The 15,959-nt window shown below is 40.3% G+C and overlaps 1 protein-coding gene across 2 annotated transcripts in view; it reads left to right on the top strand.

Annotated features, from left to right (window-relative positions):
* The window catches only part of LOC140482187 (integrin alpha-6-like), an 84,800-nt gene that overhangs the window by 45,052 nt on the left and 23,789 nt on the right, over positions 1-15,959 (top strand). For both annotated transcript variants that reach the window (XM_072579238.1, XM_072579239.1), the window contains exons 7-10: positions 6,179-6,372; positions 8,196-8,284; positions 12,450-12,577; positions 14,987-15,082. In XM_072579238.1, the coding sequence (XP_072435339.1) occupies positions 6,179-6,372; positions 8,196-8,284; positions 12,450-12,577; positions 14,987-15,082 (507 nt within the window). The remainder of the gene's footprint in view (positions 1-6,178; positions 6,373-8,195; positions 8,285-12,449; positions 12,578-14,986; positions 15,083-15,959) is intronic.

The raw sequence follows: 15,959 nt of genomic DNA, 5'->3' as shown, positions 1-15,959 counted from the left end.
AATTAGTCTATCATGCAGAACCTTGTCAAAGACTTTACTAAAATCCATGTAGACAATGTCTACTGCTCTGCCCTCATCAATCTTTTTGGTTACAACCTCAAAAATCTCAAATCAAGTTTGTGAGACATGATTTCCCATGCACAAAGCCATGCCGAACATCCCTAATCAGTCCATGGAGCTCCAAATGCATTAAAAATCCTGTCTTTCAGAATCCTCTCCAACAACTTAGTGAACACTGATCTCAGAATCACCGGCCTATAGTTGGCAGATTTCTCCTTACAGCCTGTCTTAAGTAAAGGCACAGTATTAGCCATTCTCCAGTCCTCCTGCATCTCACCAATGGATGTTGATGATACAAATATCTCTGCTAGGGGCTCCACAATTCCTTCCCTAGCTTCTCACCACATCCTGAGATACATTTGATCAGGTCCTGGAGTAAAATCTCAAATATTGCTGAAAAGAAAGACGTGCTGTTGTAGCTTTTAATCTTACACTTATCAGGACAAACTGACAAAGACACGAATTCTGCATTTCATACAATTACAAAAATTTAAACCGCAGAGATCGTTGAAAAGTCTTAAGGGATCAACTCCAAGAATGATGGCCCCCAGCTATGTAGATGTAGTGGAAAAGCTGGGACTGCTCTTTGTGAAAAGAATGTTGAGACTAGATTTGTTCAAGGTGTTCTACAACCATGAGGGGTGTGGACAGATTAGATAGAGACAATTAGCACTGCAGCAGAGTCAAATACTAGTGAACACTGATTTGTGGTGAATAGGAAAAGAGCCAAAGCTGGTTAGGATCTGAATGTGCAACCAAACGTTTGGTGGCAATAGAGTTAATCATGGGTTTCAAAAGAGAATTTGATAATTATATGAAGAGAGGGAGAAATTGCAAGGTGGGCATGGGACTAAGCTGTTCCTACAGAGTTCCAACTCTGACAAGACAGACAGACTATTCATTTTCTACTACTCCATTCTATGAGTAGTGAAGAAGTAACAATGCACAAATTATTCTTAATTTAATTTAGGCGCTTGCCTTTATCTTCAATTTGAGACATTATGCTAAAGTGCCACCCAGTGCCTTTGACATGGAATTGCATGTTGGCACAGACGCTGGCTTTAAACAGGAAAATACAATACCGTATTTGTTGAGCTAAGATTACTACACCAGCCTTTTTAGCATTTTTATTAATCACAGCATTACTGATCTACCACATTTTAGAAAGCTTTTGCCATAGACAGGCAGAAAGAAAGCACTAACATGTTCAAAGTGTTGTTCAGAATCATGGGGAATGGCAGGATGCTTTGTATCCCATGAAGTACATTTGAATTTAGGTCATTATTGTAAGGAAGGAAACCAGATAGGAACACACCAGTGTTTTCTGATGAACTTTGAGCTTAAATTTTTCAACTTAACCATTAATGGAAAAAAATGCTAAAATTTCCAGTAGCATCTGCGGAGAAGAAACCAAGTTAACATTTCAGATCTGTACCTTTCACAGTTAGAAACGTCATTAGTTTTGTACACATGAAACAGGGTAGGATGGGAAAAAGACAAAATTGAATTTTTATGATAGAGGGAGGCAAGGCGAGATGAAGTGACCAAAGGATTACAGTACAAGGTCAAAGGTGATGGGATAAAAGGAAACGTTGTGTGTAGAAGAGGTGAGGGGAAATATCATGACTAACTGCTATTTGAAAATGATGAAAGAAGGAAGAAATAGCAGCTGGTGGAATTTATATTAAATGATTAAATCTGAAATACAGTGTTAATCCCAGAAATCATGACCGTGAAATGCTGATTGTTGTTTAAAAACTCACCTGGTTTACAGAAGTCCCTTAGGAAATGGAATCTGTCGCCCTTACCTGGGCTGACTTGTATGTGGTTCTAGAGCTGTACAATTTGGTTGCCTATTAACTGCTCATTGAAATGTAAGTCCCCTTCTTCAAGAGTAATTAGAGACGAGCAACCAAATCCTCAGCTTGCCAGTCACACCCACTTTCCACCGATGAATAAAGAAAAAAATACAAAGGTGCAACTTGGGAAGAGCAGTGCACTCTGAGAGTGCAACTGAGATTCCTGATTTTTATCTGCTCAAAATATTATGTTTGGAGGATGTATGCATCAAAGCATTGTATTGCATTGTTATTCTTGTATTCAATTTTGTACAAGTTCACTAACGTATGAATTCCCATAAAATTACCTGTCATAGATTTTATTTTCATCAAATCCCTGCAGTGTGGAAACAGGCCCTTCGGCCCAACAAATCCACACTGACCCTCCAAAGATTATCCCTACCCAAACTCATTCCCCTACCCTATTACTCTACATTCACCCCTGACTAATGCACCTAACCTACACATCCCTGAACACTGGACAATTTAGCATGGCCAATTCACCTAACCTGCACATCTTTGGATTATGGGAGGAAACCAGAGCACCTGGACAAAACCCATGCAGACATGGGGAGAATGTGAAAACTCCACACAGACGGTTTCCCAAGGTTGGAATCAAACCTGGGTCTCTGATGCTGTGAGGTAGTAGTGCTAACCACTGAGCCACCATGCCGATTCAAAGCTTGAGGTACTGCATTTGCAAAGCAAGCATGCTTCAGTGACATGGCCATGCAGTCATGGTATGTTCTGGCATAATTCAGAAGCAAATTACTTCTGAGTCGCAGATTCTCTGCTAATAACAGTTTCATAGCTTTTATGTAGCACCTTCAATGTAAAAACAGAGTCCCATGGCACCTCGGAAGACCATAGAAAAGAATCTGAAATGCGGACACTAATCGAAATAGAATTTCCGAATCTTTATTCACACAGTTGGGTTTTCAGGATGGTCTTAAAGGATAAGAGGGAGTTGAAGACATAACAATAGAGATTTCTTTCAGTGCTACTGATGTTTGACTCAGGTGACAGAGGTAAGTAAAGTAGGGATTATCAGGAATGTCTGATGGCATAAACTGTTATTATGTCATTCATTACGTTAAAGACAACCACTGCACATCATGCTAGTGGCTGAAGATTTAATACAATAAATAGGTTTATGAGGGAATTGGATAGTCACGTGAAAATGTGGAATATAGAAAATAGGGAGCAATCTGGAGATCAGCATTAGATTGGATTATTCGGAGGGATGGAAAACACCTGACAAATCAAACAATCTGCTTTTAAGGATTAGAACAAACAGTCTTACCGCAAATTCAACCCAAACTCTGGGTCAGAAATGTGGATGACACCTTTTGTAATCATTAAAAACACAGAAATAGAAAACACACACATGATCATCAACGCCACATTCACAGGAATCGGATTGACTAGAGAGGAAGAAAAAGACAACCAACTCCCATTCCTAGACGTGATGGTACAGAGAACACTGAATGGAGAATTCACCACAAAGGTATACAGGAAAGCCACACACACAGACCAAGTCCTGAACTACGAAAGCAAACACCCCAACACACAAAAGAAGTTGCATCAAGACACTGTTCAAAAGGGCCACAACACACTATAGCACACCAGAACTGCAAAAAGAGGAAGAAGAACACGTCTACAATCTATTCACCAAAAACGGATACCCTCGCAATTTCATCAACAGATGACTAAGGGAAAGACAACGGAATGAGACAACCCAAAGGACTAGCCACGTTACCATACATCAAGAACATTTCTGAACTGACAGCCAGACTACTACGACCACTAGGACTCATAACAGCACGGAAACCAACAGCCACTCTCAGACAACAATTCACCAGGACAAAGGACCCAATACCCAGCATGAGCAAACCAACGTAGTATACAAAATTGAAAAATGTGTTGCTGGAAAAGCGCAGCAGGTCAGGCAGCATCCAAGGAGTAGGGGAATTGACGTTTCGGGCATAAGCCCTTCTTCAGGAAAGCCCTTCCTCATTCCTGAAGAAGGACTTATGCCCGAAACGTTGATTCTCCTGCTCCTTGGATGCTGCCTGACCTGCTACGCTTTTCCAGCAGCACATTTTTCAGCTCTGATCTCCAGCATCTGCAGTCCTCACTTTTTTCGTAGTGTACAAAATCCCATGCAACACAAAACACTACATAGGACAAACAGGAAGACAGCAAATGATCCGTATCCATGAACACCAACTAGCCACAAAACGACATGACCAGCTATCTGTAGTAGCCACACACACAGATGACAAGCAACATGGGTTTGACTGGGACAACACTGCTATTATAGGACAAGCCAAACAGAGAACAGCCAGGGAATTCCTTGAGGCATGGCACTCATCCACAGATTCTATCAACAAACATATCAACCTGGACCCAATATACCGACCACTGCAGCAGACAGCTGGAACTGACAACTGGAAGCGGCAGAGACAAACCACTATAAATGCCGGAGGAAACATCACAGAAGTGCTTCACAGGAGGCTCCCAAGCACTGAGGATGTCACCTGGACAGGGGATGAAACGTCTGCAACACAAATTCCCAGCTCGGCGAACAGAACCACAACAGTCTGCTTTGAAGTATTATTTACCTGCTAATCAACCTATTCGGACATGTGATGACATGTCTCCGTGTTAGGTGGGTCTTGAACATGGGTATTTTGGTCCAGAGGTAGGGACACCATTACTGTTCCACAAGATCCTAAAAGAGTCTGTTTCTCTGTTGTAACATTTCATGATCAATGAACCATATGCTTTCTGCAAGTTGATTCAGAGAGTCAGAAGAGGGCATTTGTGCCATTGAGTTCATGCCAGCTCACTGTAGAGCAATTCAATCCATCTTGCCGCTCTTCTCTAACCCTGTAACCCTCTGGATTTATATCCCTCAGGTGAACTTCTAATTTTTTTTGACAATTTCTATCATTGACATTTTCTATTTCCAACTCCCTTAGAGCCAGGGATTTCCAGGTCATAAGTTTCTCCCTCTGCTCCTCTCTTGCCCAAAAGCTTCAATCCATTTCTTCCAGCAAGATGGCGGTGGAGTTGGGCACTCCACCCGGACCTCCTCTGTTTAGCCTATTCTTTTTCTTTTCTTTTTTTCTTCTCTCTGTTTCTAGCAGTCCCTGAGCAGTCACACAGGGAGGTGAGTCACTGGGGTGGTCTGAGGGCAAGGGAACCCTGGGGGTGGTGCATGTAGGCAAGGAAGCCCCGGGAGTGGTGTGCATGGGCAAGGGAACCCTGGGGATGGCACGTGAGGGCAAGGGAGCCCCGGGGGCGGCGCACAATGGCAAGGGAACCCTGGGGGCAGCGCGCGAGGGGGGGTCAAGTCCCAGGAGCAGCATGACTCAGCCTGTTGCAGCTGAATGCCTGTGAGGAGCGGATTGGAGGCTGGAGCGGAGTGGGACAGTTGTTGGACTGGGGCCTGATGCAGACGGTCAGACCACGTGCTCAGCTGCTGCTATTTGTAATTCTTTACTGGATTGTAATGTCAACCCTTTAACTTTGCTATAACTATCTTATTTTTCAGACACTGTAAGTAATGCTGCTACTTTTATTTTTATTCCTTTTTTTATCCAAGATTTGTACCTAGGTACTTGTACCTAAGATGGTGCATTTAGAGGCAGCCATTGTAAAAGCTTTTTCACTGTTCTCCTATACTTCTGTACTGGAGTACGTGAGACATAAAGGATATCCTATTCTAGTCCTTGTACCATCAAAGAATGGAAACAGTTTTCTTTCTAGTCCTGCAGAAAGCAGCAGTTTGAGTAATGATCCTCTGGGATCCCCACAGTCCGCTGTGCTACAGACTGAAAATTGGGTAAAGTGAAAAGCTCACCAACCAACACTGACTTGCTTCTCTGTGAGCTCGCAGTTGGAATTTTGTTTCTCTCAAGCTCAATCTTTCTCGGTTGCTTGCTGATGTCCCAACAGTGTTTTTAAGTGTGCATTTCCAAATCATTTACTTTTTTAGATATAACTTTGGAACACAGATTTTAAAATTGTGAAGGTGTCAGCACAAATTGAAAATATTTATCCCTCCATCATGCCACTTTTCCACATTTATTTAAGGCATAATGGCAACTAATTATAACAATAGTAGGGGTTGGAATATGTGAATACAGAAAACTGAAATAGTTAAATTTGGTTGTATAAATGTGTGCATTCCAATTGTGGTGTGCTGGAGTAACTGTCAAAAAAAGTCTACATTTTCCTTCTGTGCTTTAAATGAGACGTTTGTTTTTACCCAGCTGGTTGGATCTTGTAGTAGGAGCCCCACAGTTCTTTGACAGAGAAACAGGAATTGGTGGTGCTGCATACGTTTATATTAATCAAGAAGGAAATTGGAAGAACATACAGCCTATTCGTTTGAATGGGACCAAAGATTCCATGTTTGGACTGGCTGTTGAGAATATAGGTGACATTAACCAGGATGGGTATCCAGGTAAGATTGTAATTGGTTTAAAAACTGAACAAAGAATTTATTTTTTAAATAAGCTGAGAATTTATGTGCTTATTATATTACATTGCAGACAGCCTGATAACACTCAACTTGAAATATAGTATGCAATTTGTACCTCAAATATTCCTGCTGATAACACTCTTTAACATAAACCTTTCTGTTAGAAATGTCCTATGGAAACATTTATGTTGGTTCTTCAATAATCCTATAATGAAATAACTATGTAAGTGCTTAGGTTCATCAAAATAAATTGATAATGGTCGTATCTCTAAAAGATGTTTCTAATAAATACCTAACTATTATTTCATAAGTAACCAAAATTCTAATGCACAAAGGTTTTAAGGAAAGTATAATGTCAAAACTACTTATTTCACAATGTTATCAGAAAAAGTTTTATGCCTTTAATATCACTTTGAAGATGAATGCTTGAAGTTCTCAGTTTTTCCTGAAGGCCTCGGCTTTGACTGTTTTCTCAGAAGTCATAATATGAAAATCTTCTCAAAATGCATTAGTAGTATTACAATAAGTGAAATGAGAGAATATTTCTCTTCTCTGTTCTCAGAAAATCTATTAATTTTTTCAACGTTATTGGAACAAAACTAGTGGACAAATTTCAAAAGCATTATTCGGTTAAATGTTGGACCAAATGGTTTTTCTTTTAATCAGTGAGTGGAAGAATTGAAGGAAAAAAGCATCCTTTTATAGCCACAAACGTGTAATCAGTAATATTCAAATCGTAAACTCTCTGTCCCAAATTCTGTTTAAACTTCAGAAGGTGTTTAAACTGAGGCAGATACTGTCTGGCATTTGTAAGTCATTCAGAGAAACTGCCTGATTTTTGTTCTGTTACTTTTACTGGAATGATAATTAGGTGGAAAGTCTAAAGGGAACACTATCCTTAAGTGAGATTATTGTCTATCTGATGAAGATGAAAATCTGCCCTAGCTCAGGGAGATGGACAATTCAACTTTTTGATAGCACTCTTATTTAGCTAAACCTGTACTAAACAATGTGGCATAAGGCTGAACATCCTGCTACATGTGCCTACTACAAACCTTTTTGCTGATTCACTAACATTTGCAGGGTCTGGGAAAGTTTCCTAATTCAAATATTTTGAAAATAGTTTGGAAATCTGAAAACAATTGAATAAATGGCATGTGACACTGGGAGAAATGAACTTGCCCCTCAAGGAGCCGAGAAGAGTTGCAGTCGGCCATCTTTATAAATGGGCCAAGACACAAATATTCTTGAACTTCCGGTGGCTCAGACTCAGTCACTAAGTGGGATCAAGGAATCTCCTGGCCATGTCCTCTTCTTTCTCAAATACAGATAAATTTAGTTAGGCTGGACAGAGTTTCTGACCCAAAATTGGCTTCAGGTATCCAACAACAGAATCTTGGGTATGGTGTTTTTGGTCCATGTCTACTTTCTGGACCTTTTATTAACATCTTCCAAATTAACACCACATATTCCTCCAATGATGCACAAACATTTAGGGCTTATATTAAGTCCACCACAATGTGTATTTTCAACATTAATTTTGTTCCCTTACTAACAGATGAGGTAGGGATTATTGATTGAAAATTTTCATAAGATAATGGACAATTGCAGATTCCAAACACCAGCATAAGTTGAACTTAACTTACTTAATCATTGTAAATAATGTTACCCACCAAATGTAGACATTATTCTTGTAGTGCAGTATATCCTTCAATTTATTTTGAGCAGTGTCAACAAATATCTGCTAGTAGTAATTATTAATCTCTATTGGTAAAGTAGTTACCCATTCTTTGCATTGTTTTTAGATATTGCTATTGGAGCACCGTACGAGGAAAATGGCAAAGTTTACATATACCATGGATCTAGTTCTGGGATAAATACAGAACCCTCTCAGGTAAAACTCTCACCAGGGTTTCACTTTTGTAGATCATATATCATACAGTACTGAAGAGGTCCTTGGGCCCATTCAGTCTGTACTGCCAAAAATGTTTTATAATGTGCTCATAAAGTTTTGTTGCTAATAAGAAAAACAGTTTGAAATCCTAATTATGGAAATGTGCAAAAAAAAGGCAAACCTTTTAGTATGTTGAATTTTTAAGTTGTGTGTTAACACGTTTTCTGCCATTTATACATCTATGAAATAGAAGGCCATACAACGAACAGCAAAGCCAATACCTAACTCCAGGCAGTTTGGCTGCAAACTACAAAATATGCAAGATCCTCAGCATTTTATAATGAGTTATATAACTGATGTTGATGTGAAGCTGATAAATCAGTAAGAGAGATTTGAGAGAAGATATCAGATTAGAAGCAGCATGTAAAATGGACAGCAGGAGTTAGTGACCTGCAATGGATAGACATAACTGTCGGACAGTCTTAGGGATAAGGCGCCAATAGCCTCTGGCATAGCATCTCTGTAGACAGTCACAGCCCAGAGATACTAAGGAGAATTACTGAAGTATTCTAACAGCAGTATTAGCCTAAAGCATATGATAAAACATGTAGGTGACCTGACATCTAGGGTGTTAATTTTGAATTGACCAGAGAATCGCATAGTATTGCAAGAGTCTTTGCATTGTAAAGGATTGGCTATCCTTTCAATTTTGCATGAATAGCTTTTTAATCTAATAGCATTCTTACAAATGTGGCTTAGCCATTTTGTTTCAGCAGAAGGTGGTCTTGAAGCAGAAGCAAGAATGGGATATCAGTCAGGGCTTGTAACCTTGATTGACAGCTATATTTGAGTGCTTTAGGATGGAGACTGATGATTTCAACCTTATCTAATAAATTGTTTAGTGGTCAGAAGTTCCCTGTTTAGTATAATATGGGGAATTATACTATTCATTTGAATCAGCCTAGGGAAGATTTCAGTCTTATAATCAGCAATCCAAGGATGCTTTATTTTCTAGTTTCAGACTAATCAGCACATATAGTTGCAGTGGATTTCAACTAATAATTTTCACTAGAAAAGGCTGAGTATAGATTATGAGGGATACAAGATCTTTTAACTAGCGATGTTGAACTCAAAAAGGAAATAGTGTACCTTTCCAAAAAGGTGATGTATATATTAGAGGAGAAAGATGGGGCCCTAAAATGGGCTTTGCCTATCAGACATAATCTTGGTGCAGGCCTTCATCTTCACTACAAGTGTGCACCGGAGGGAATTAGAGGAGTAGATCATTAAAGTCAATTAGCCTGTGCTCCGGATTTGATGTCAGCAGTGCCATTTTAGAACTCTGTGGTATTGCTTGCCTTAACCTCACACTCTTTAAAGGAATATTCACTTATGTATAGGTTAATTTGTTGAGGCTCTGTATATTGAAGAGAGCTAACTACACTTCATTAAATGAAGCAAAGAACTGCAGATACTGGAAATATGAAATAAAAACAGCAATTGCTGGAGAAACTCAGCAGGTCTGGCAGCCTGCACTTCATTCTCTCTTGCCTGAGTAAAGCAGGTGAAGTGAGTCTGTGGCTTTGCTAGGATCACAGATCCCATCAGAGTGAAAGGTGCCATTGACTTCCTTCACATTACTTTGTGAGCTTCCACTGTTCTGTCTTATATCAAAACTAATATGGATTCTCATCTTTCAATCTCTGGTTGGTAGTGAATTGTACAGATCGGTATCCTGGCTGCAGTTGAGGGTGTCATCATTCTGTAGCAATCTACCCTAACGTCTACGTTTGAGCTTCCATGACAAAGCAGATGGTAGCGCCAAGTGATCCAGTGACTACATGCCTGATTATTCCAGTATAAGACCTATAGACCACACTGTGGGCAGCACGCAAACCATCACAGCCACTTTCCCATGGGCAGTGTGCTAAAGCTTTAGCTAAAACACAGCCTTCATTTGCCTTAACCACCTTGGAGGAGCTCTGCAGTCCTCCACAAAGTGAGTGTCAAACCTGACCTGCTGCATGCAGCACAACATGACCATCACAGGGAAACAGCTCTTAACACCAGCAGTACGATGAGCAGACAGAGAGAGTGGAATGGGGAAAAATGGTATCAACCTGGACAGCCCCTTTCTGGCTTGAAAAATATGTCAGTGTGATAGCAACAGCAACGGCATTTTGTAATCACTGACAGTCTTGCCTCTTACTTTCCTTCTGTCACTGACCATTATTTATGAAAAGTTTTTTTTAAAAAAGGAGGCCAATCAGCCCATTGAGCTTGCTTGGCCCTTCAGTTCAGGCATGGCTGATTATTTCTCTCAGTGTGGCCCTCCTGCTCTCTCCCATATCACTTGACTTTAATTTTAAAAGCTATTCAGTGACTTGGCCTTATCGCCTATATGGCGACGAATTCCACAAGGTCACAATACAGTATTCCAAAATAAAGAAATTTCTCCTCATCTCAGTCCTGCAACCCTAGACCGTGATCCCTTGTTCTGGACCCCACAGTCAGAGTGAGCATCATCCGGTCTGTCCAGCCTGCCAGATTTTTTATACTTCAGTGAAATCCCCTTTCATTTCTCTAAACCCCTGTGAATGTCGTTCTAATCAGCTCAATCTCAATTCACAGTCATCCCAGTTATCAACCTGGTGAACCATTGCTGAACTCTCCCAATGGTAACCACATCTTTCCTTGGGTAAGGAGATCAAACTTACGCACACGTTTCAGATGTGGATGCACCATGCCCCCATACAGCTGCAACAAAACTTCCACACTCCTGTACTTAAATCCCCTTGCAATAAAGGCCAATTATCCCCTGTTTGTCTTCCTAATTGCTTGCTGTGGCATGTCTCCATAATTACAATCACTGTATGCCCTTTACTTCTGTTTATGGACTTAATTCATCCATCTTATTATGAATGCTAGTGCATTACACAGCACCTTTAGGTCTGTCTTTTTAATATTTCTGCACATTCTTTTTGGTCTGTAACCATGTTTTCTGCTAGCCCTTGTTTCCTCTATGCTGGTTAATTTTTAAGTTATCTTGGCTATTCATGATATTACTCTCCTTTTTGATCTATTCAGCCAATGAGCAGAAGAGTGACCACTGGCTGGTAACACCATAAATAGGCAGCCTTTAGGTCACGTGTATATTACAGTCAACAAACTGCATGAATTGTGCATTTCAATCCCCACACCTATCTGATCTATCCAATTTATCCACCTCTGGTATTATGTCTGATTTATATTCTCATAACATATTAACACAGATTGAAATTTTGTTCTTATTCTTAACTTTGTGCTTCTTCAATTTGCTAGTAATTTTGATTTTGAACTTAAAAGCCATTTTGAAATTACACATGAGAAGTATTATTTGTTTTGTTATTTCTGGATGTATAATTAGTCTACATAGTTTTTGCAGCAAAAACCTTCAAGATATTTGAATGAAGATTCTTTTTGCAGTGTAAGGTTTACGTGCTGTATTTGGAACATTTAGAGGTGGATACTGAGTGCTAATCAGTTATACTTGTGCCGCTGGGAAGAAAGATGCACCAATGCAGCATCCTTGACCAGGCCAACATCCCCAGCATCGAGCCACCAACCACCCTTGATTGACTGCAATGGGCTGGGCATGTCGTCCACATGACCGACGCGAGACTCCCCAAGCAGGTGCTCCATTCCCAGCTTTTAAACAGCAGGCGAGCCCCAGGTGGACAGAGGAAGCGCTTCAGTGATACCCTCAAGGCCTTACTGGTGAAATGCAGCATTCCCACAGACACATGGGAATCACTGGCCCAAGACCATCCAAAGTGGAGAAGGAGCATCTGGAAAAGAGTTGAGCACCTTGAGACTTGCGGTCGGGGAAGAAGCAGAAGCCATGTGAAAACGGTGAAAGGAGTGCGCTGTCACACCAATGCTCCACCTCCCCCTTCCCACAATCCCCTTCTGCCCCAAGTGTAACAGAGTCTGCAGAAGCTGCATCGGTCTGTACAGTTGCCTACGGACTCACCCTGAGAGTGGAAGAGAATAATCCTCATATGTGAGGGACCGCCAGTGATGCTTATGGAGATATAAAGTTTAAATGTTATTAATTTGAATAATTCTCCTCCCTCTTTGCATTCATTCCAATTGTTACCTCCATTCCTTTTCTCTTTCCTTCCAGATTCTCGATGGGAATGACGTTGGGATCCCTCTATTTGGCTATTCTCTTGCGGGCAACCTAGATGTCGATGAAAATATATACCCTGATCTGGCTGTTGGCTCACTCAGTGATGTAGTCGTGATGTACAGGTGAGATATTGTTCAATAATCCCGTTACGTAGCATTGCTAAGAATAAAATATTGAAAATATTGGGGTGAAAGTAAGGCAGAACCTGTAAATGTCAAGTTCCTGCCCACGATATCCTCTGTCGGCAATACCATTTTGGACTGCAGTATGTACAACTGCTGTGCGAAACTTTCTTTCAATTCCTGTTAAACTGGTTTGCAATGTTAATCGCTCTACCCTGCACATGACTGCCAGATTAGCAGAAAGCTGTCATGCTATACAATAATCTGCTGCATTTATCCTTGTGACAGTAACGTTGGTTGATTAACCAGTAAGAACCTTTTACTGTTTCCTGACCTCTGGGACCAATCATTCTTCCTGTTTGTAATTTAAAAAAAATTCTGTTCGGCTGCATTTTCCACTTGCTGTTGGTTGGTAATGACCTCAGTAATGTTGCAATCCTGCATTAACCATAAATCTTCCCGCTCTGACTGAAGTTACCATGAAATGCTAACTTTCTCAATCTGTCTCCTCACCTGAGACATGGTGACCCTTGGATTAAACCACCACCAGTTGTCTCTGAAATGAGAGCGCGGACTTCTGGTCTGATAGTACTATGGTGACTTTTATCCAGCACGTGTAATGCAGGTCGCAAAATGTACTGAGTTATATACTCCAGCATCTGCAGTCCTCACTTTCTACTGAGTTAGCACAAAGTCATGCTGGTGGGAATTAAACATATCTAGCTGCAAACCTGCCAGTGGGTGGATAATTCAACCCTTGGGATTAGCCTTATTGCTTTTGTCTGTTCTGTGATTAGACCTTGTGTCTCAGTGACCAGAACACATGTAGTACTCGATACTTAATCTGCCATAGGCTGGTTCATGACCTTTTCAGACTCTTACATTCTATAATTTTGTCAATGAATTTCAATATTATGTTCTTTTTATTGATTGATTGCAGCTCATCATTTAATTAGATACCATGAGCACTGTGGACTAAGAACAGTTATCTGTTCTCTTTTCATCCTTAGTTCAGTCCAAAGATGTGCAGGTTTGGTGGATATCATGGTCAACAGTGTCCTGGGATATGCAGGCTAGGTGGGTTAGCCATGGGAAATGCAGGATTACAGGGAAGGCGTGGGTCTGGGTGGGATCTTCGGAGAGTCGGTGTGGACTCGATGAGCTGAATGGCCTGCTTCCACTGTTGTAGTCATTCTATGATTCTAATTCAGCTATAGTATGAAGTACATATTTCAATTATTTTCCCTATCTTTGTCTAGCATTTCCTCTGACTTCTCTGAAGCTTCTCCCATTTGGAATGTTGCTCCTGAATTTTATTTTTTGCACATGTGACTATTTTGCCTAAAGTGCTGAACCCAGGTCACAACTACTGTTAGAAACAGATTCAGATTAGAATGAGGCCTCATTAGCAGGGCCAGCATTTAATGGCCATTCCTAATTGTCTATGGGAAGCTGATAGTGAGCCCCTTGTTAGCATTGCACTTCATCCAGTGTAGGTATCTACTCTTACCCTCTCTCCCCCAATGCTTCAACAAAATTGAAGTATCAGTGATATATTTCCAAGTCAGCATGGTGTGTGGTTTGGAGAGGAACCTGCAGGTGGTAATGTTCCCAATCTTCTGCTGCCCTTGTCCTATTAGGTGGTAGAGATTGGAGGTTTAGAAACAGGTGAGTTGTTGCAGTGCACCTTGTAGATGATACACACTGTGCTCTCTAATGGTGGTGGAGGGATTAATGTTTAAGTTGATGGAAGGATATTTCATCCAAGATGGTTGGATTCTCTTCTAGGAGACGGTCATTGCTTGGTGCTTGTGTGGCACAGATGGTACTTGCCACTGAATGTTATCTTGGGCATGAAGTACCTACTTCATGATTTGAGGAGTTACTACTATTACACAAATAGTTTCTTAATCCATTCACTAAATTCTCATTGAGTTTGTTTTAGTGAATAGTGTTTTCTGTAGAACTCAATCAAAGGCTTATTGGCAATTGATGTTGGATGTTTTGTGCCTTTTTTGACTACAATTTTCCTCTTTTCAATCCATGCTGACTGCTGTTTACTGGATCATTATTGTACAGATAACTCTGGTGTTCAAACCAAACCATTATTTTGCATAGAAGTGAAGTGAATATAATGTGTTTGAGTCTGTTTTGTCAATTGTTTTTTGAGCAATGCGGTGTGATCCTGTTTATTTCATCTTTCTTACCTCCCCAATGTTGCTTGACTAAATCTTATTGATCAATAGTATTTCATTGATGTCCTGTCTAAGCTGCCAACATTCTAGGATGCCACGTACCTTTTGGTGAATTATCTTTGAGCCTTTTTGCTGTTTACAAGATTTCCATCTCAGTATACGGAAGTCTTTATCTTTAGCCAGGCATTTTATTTGTTCTTAATCTCTTTCTTAGGGCACGACCTGTTATCCAAATCACAAAGAGAGTCACAACTACACCCAATATTATTGATATGAAGAAGAGCTATTGTCGCAACAATCAAGGATTTTGGTAAGTAATTTAAAAGCTTAAAAAGTGTCAACCAATCTATATTCATTTAAGTATACCCATAATGTTTCTCACCAGCATAACAAATTGGTGTGTTCCAACTAAGAATCAGCAACTATTGATGGATGCAGGTCAAGGATTGAGGAGCAGTTGATGGGGCAAAGATTCATCCAAAGGTGCAAACTCTCCTGAGAGCTTTTACAGGGCCTTTGATAGGTTGGTTGCAGAGATCATGAACAAAAGGGTGTAACCTGGTGACCATACTTCCTGTTTCTAATATATTTCAGTGAATCTTGTGTTAAGGGATCTATTAGAGGGGATTCTGCTACTTCTGAAATATCAGACACGTGATTCAGATATTTGCTTCATATAATGGCAGGTTATTTTCCTGAAACTTGAGTGGCCACAAATAAACCAGCTACCAGAAATATTTAAATAATTTCATTTGAAAGACGATGATCTTCAATCCAGCACAACATTGTCTCAGTTTTTGAAATTGTTTTTAAAGTGTATTTACCTTCAGTAACTGAACAGAGATTAGTGCTTACCTTTTAGACGTTTTGTCTTCAAGTGTGTACCTGAGATTCTCTTCATGGGCCTCTATGATTCAATTGTTGACTACTGCTCTAAAATCAGAACAGAAACCCGTACATTATCAACTCTGTCAAATCCTGCTACCCAAACAAGCCTGAATTATGAACATTAAGTGAGGAACAAAATCAGAAAGTTTGGTTCGGAACTGTCATACAGAGTAATAGAAGTACATGCTGGCAATAGTTATTGCAAAGTAGGGGACAGAATAAACAGGACAGATTGGAATAGTTCGTCAGGTCAGTGAAACAGGAACAGACGCACAGAAGCTGAGCAGATCAGAATATGC

This window comes from Chiloscyllium punctatum, chromosome 10, assembly GCF_047496795.1.
Source record: "Chiloscyllium punctatum isolate Juve2018m chromosome 10, sChiPun1.3, whole genome shotgun sequence".
NCBI classification, from domain to species: Eukaryota; Metazoa; Chordata; class Chondrichthyes; order Orectolobiformes; family Hemiscylliidae; genus Chiloscyllium; species Chiloscyllium punctatum.
This window is presented reverse-complemented; position numbering and strand designations above follow the sequence as displayed.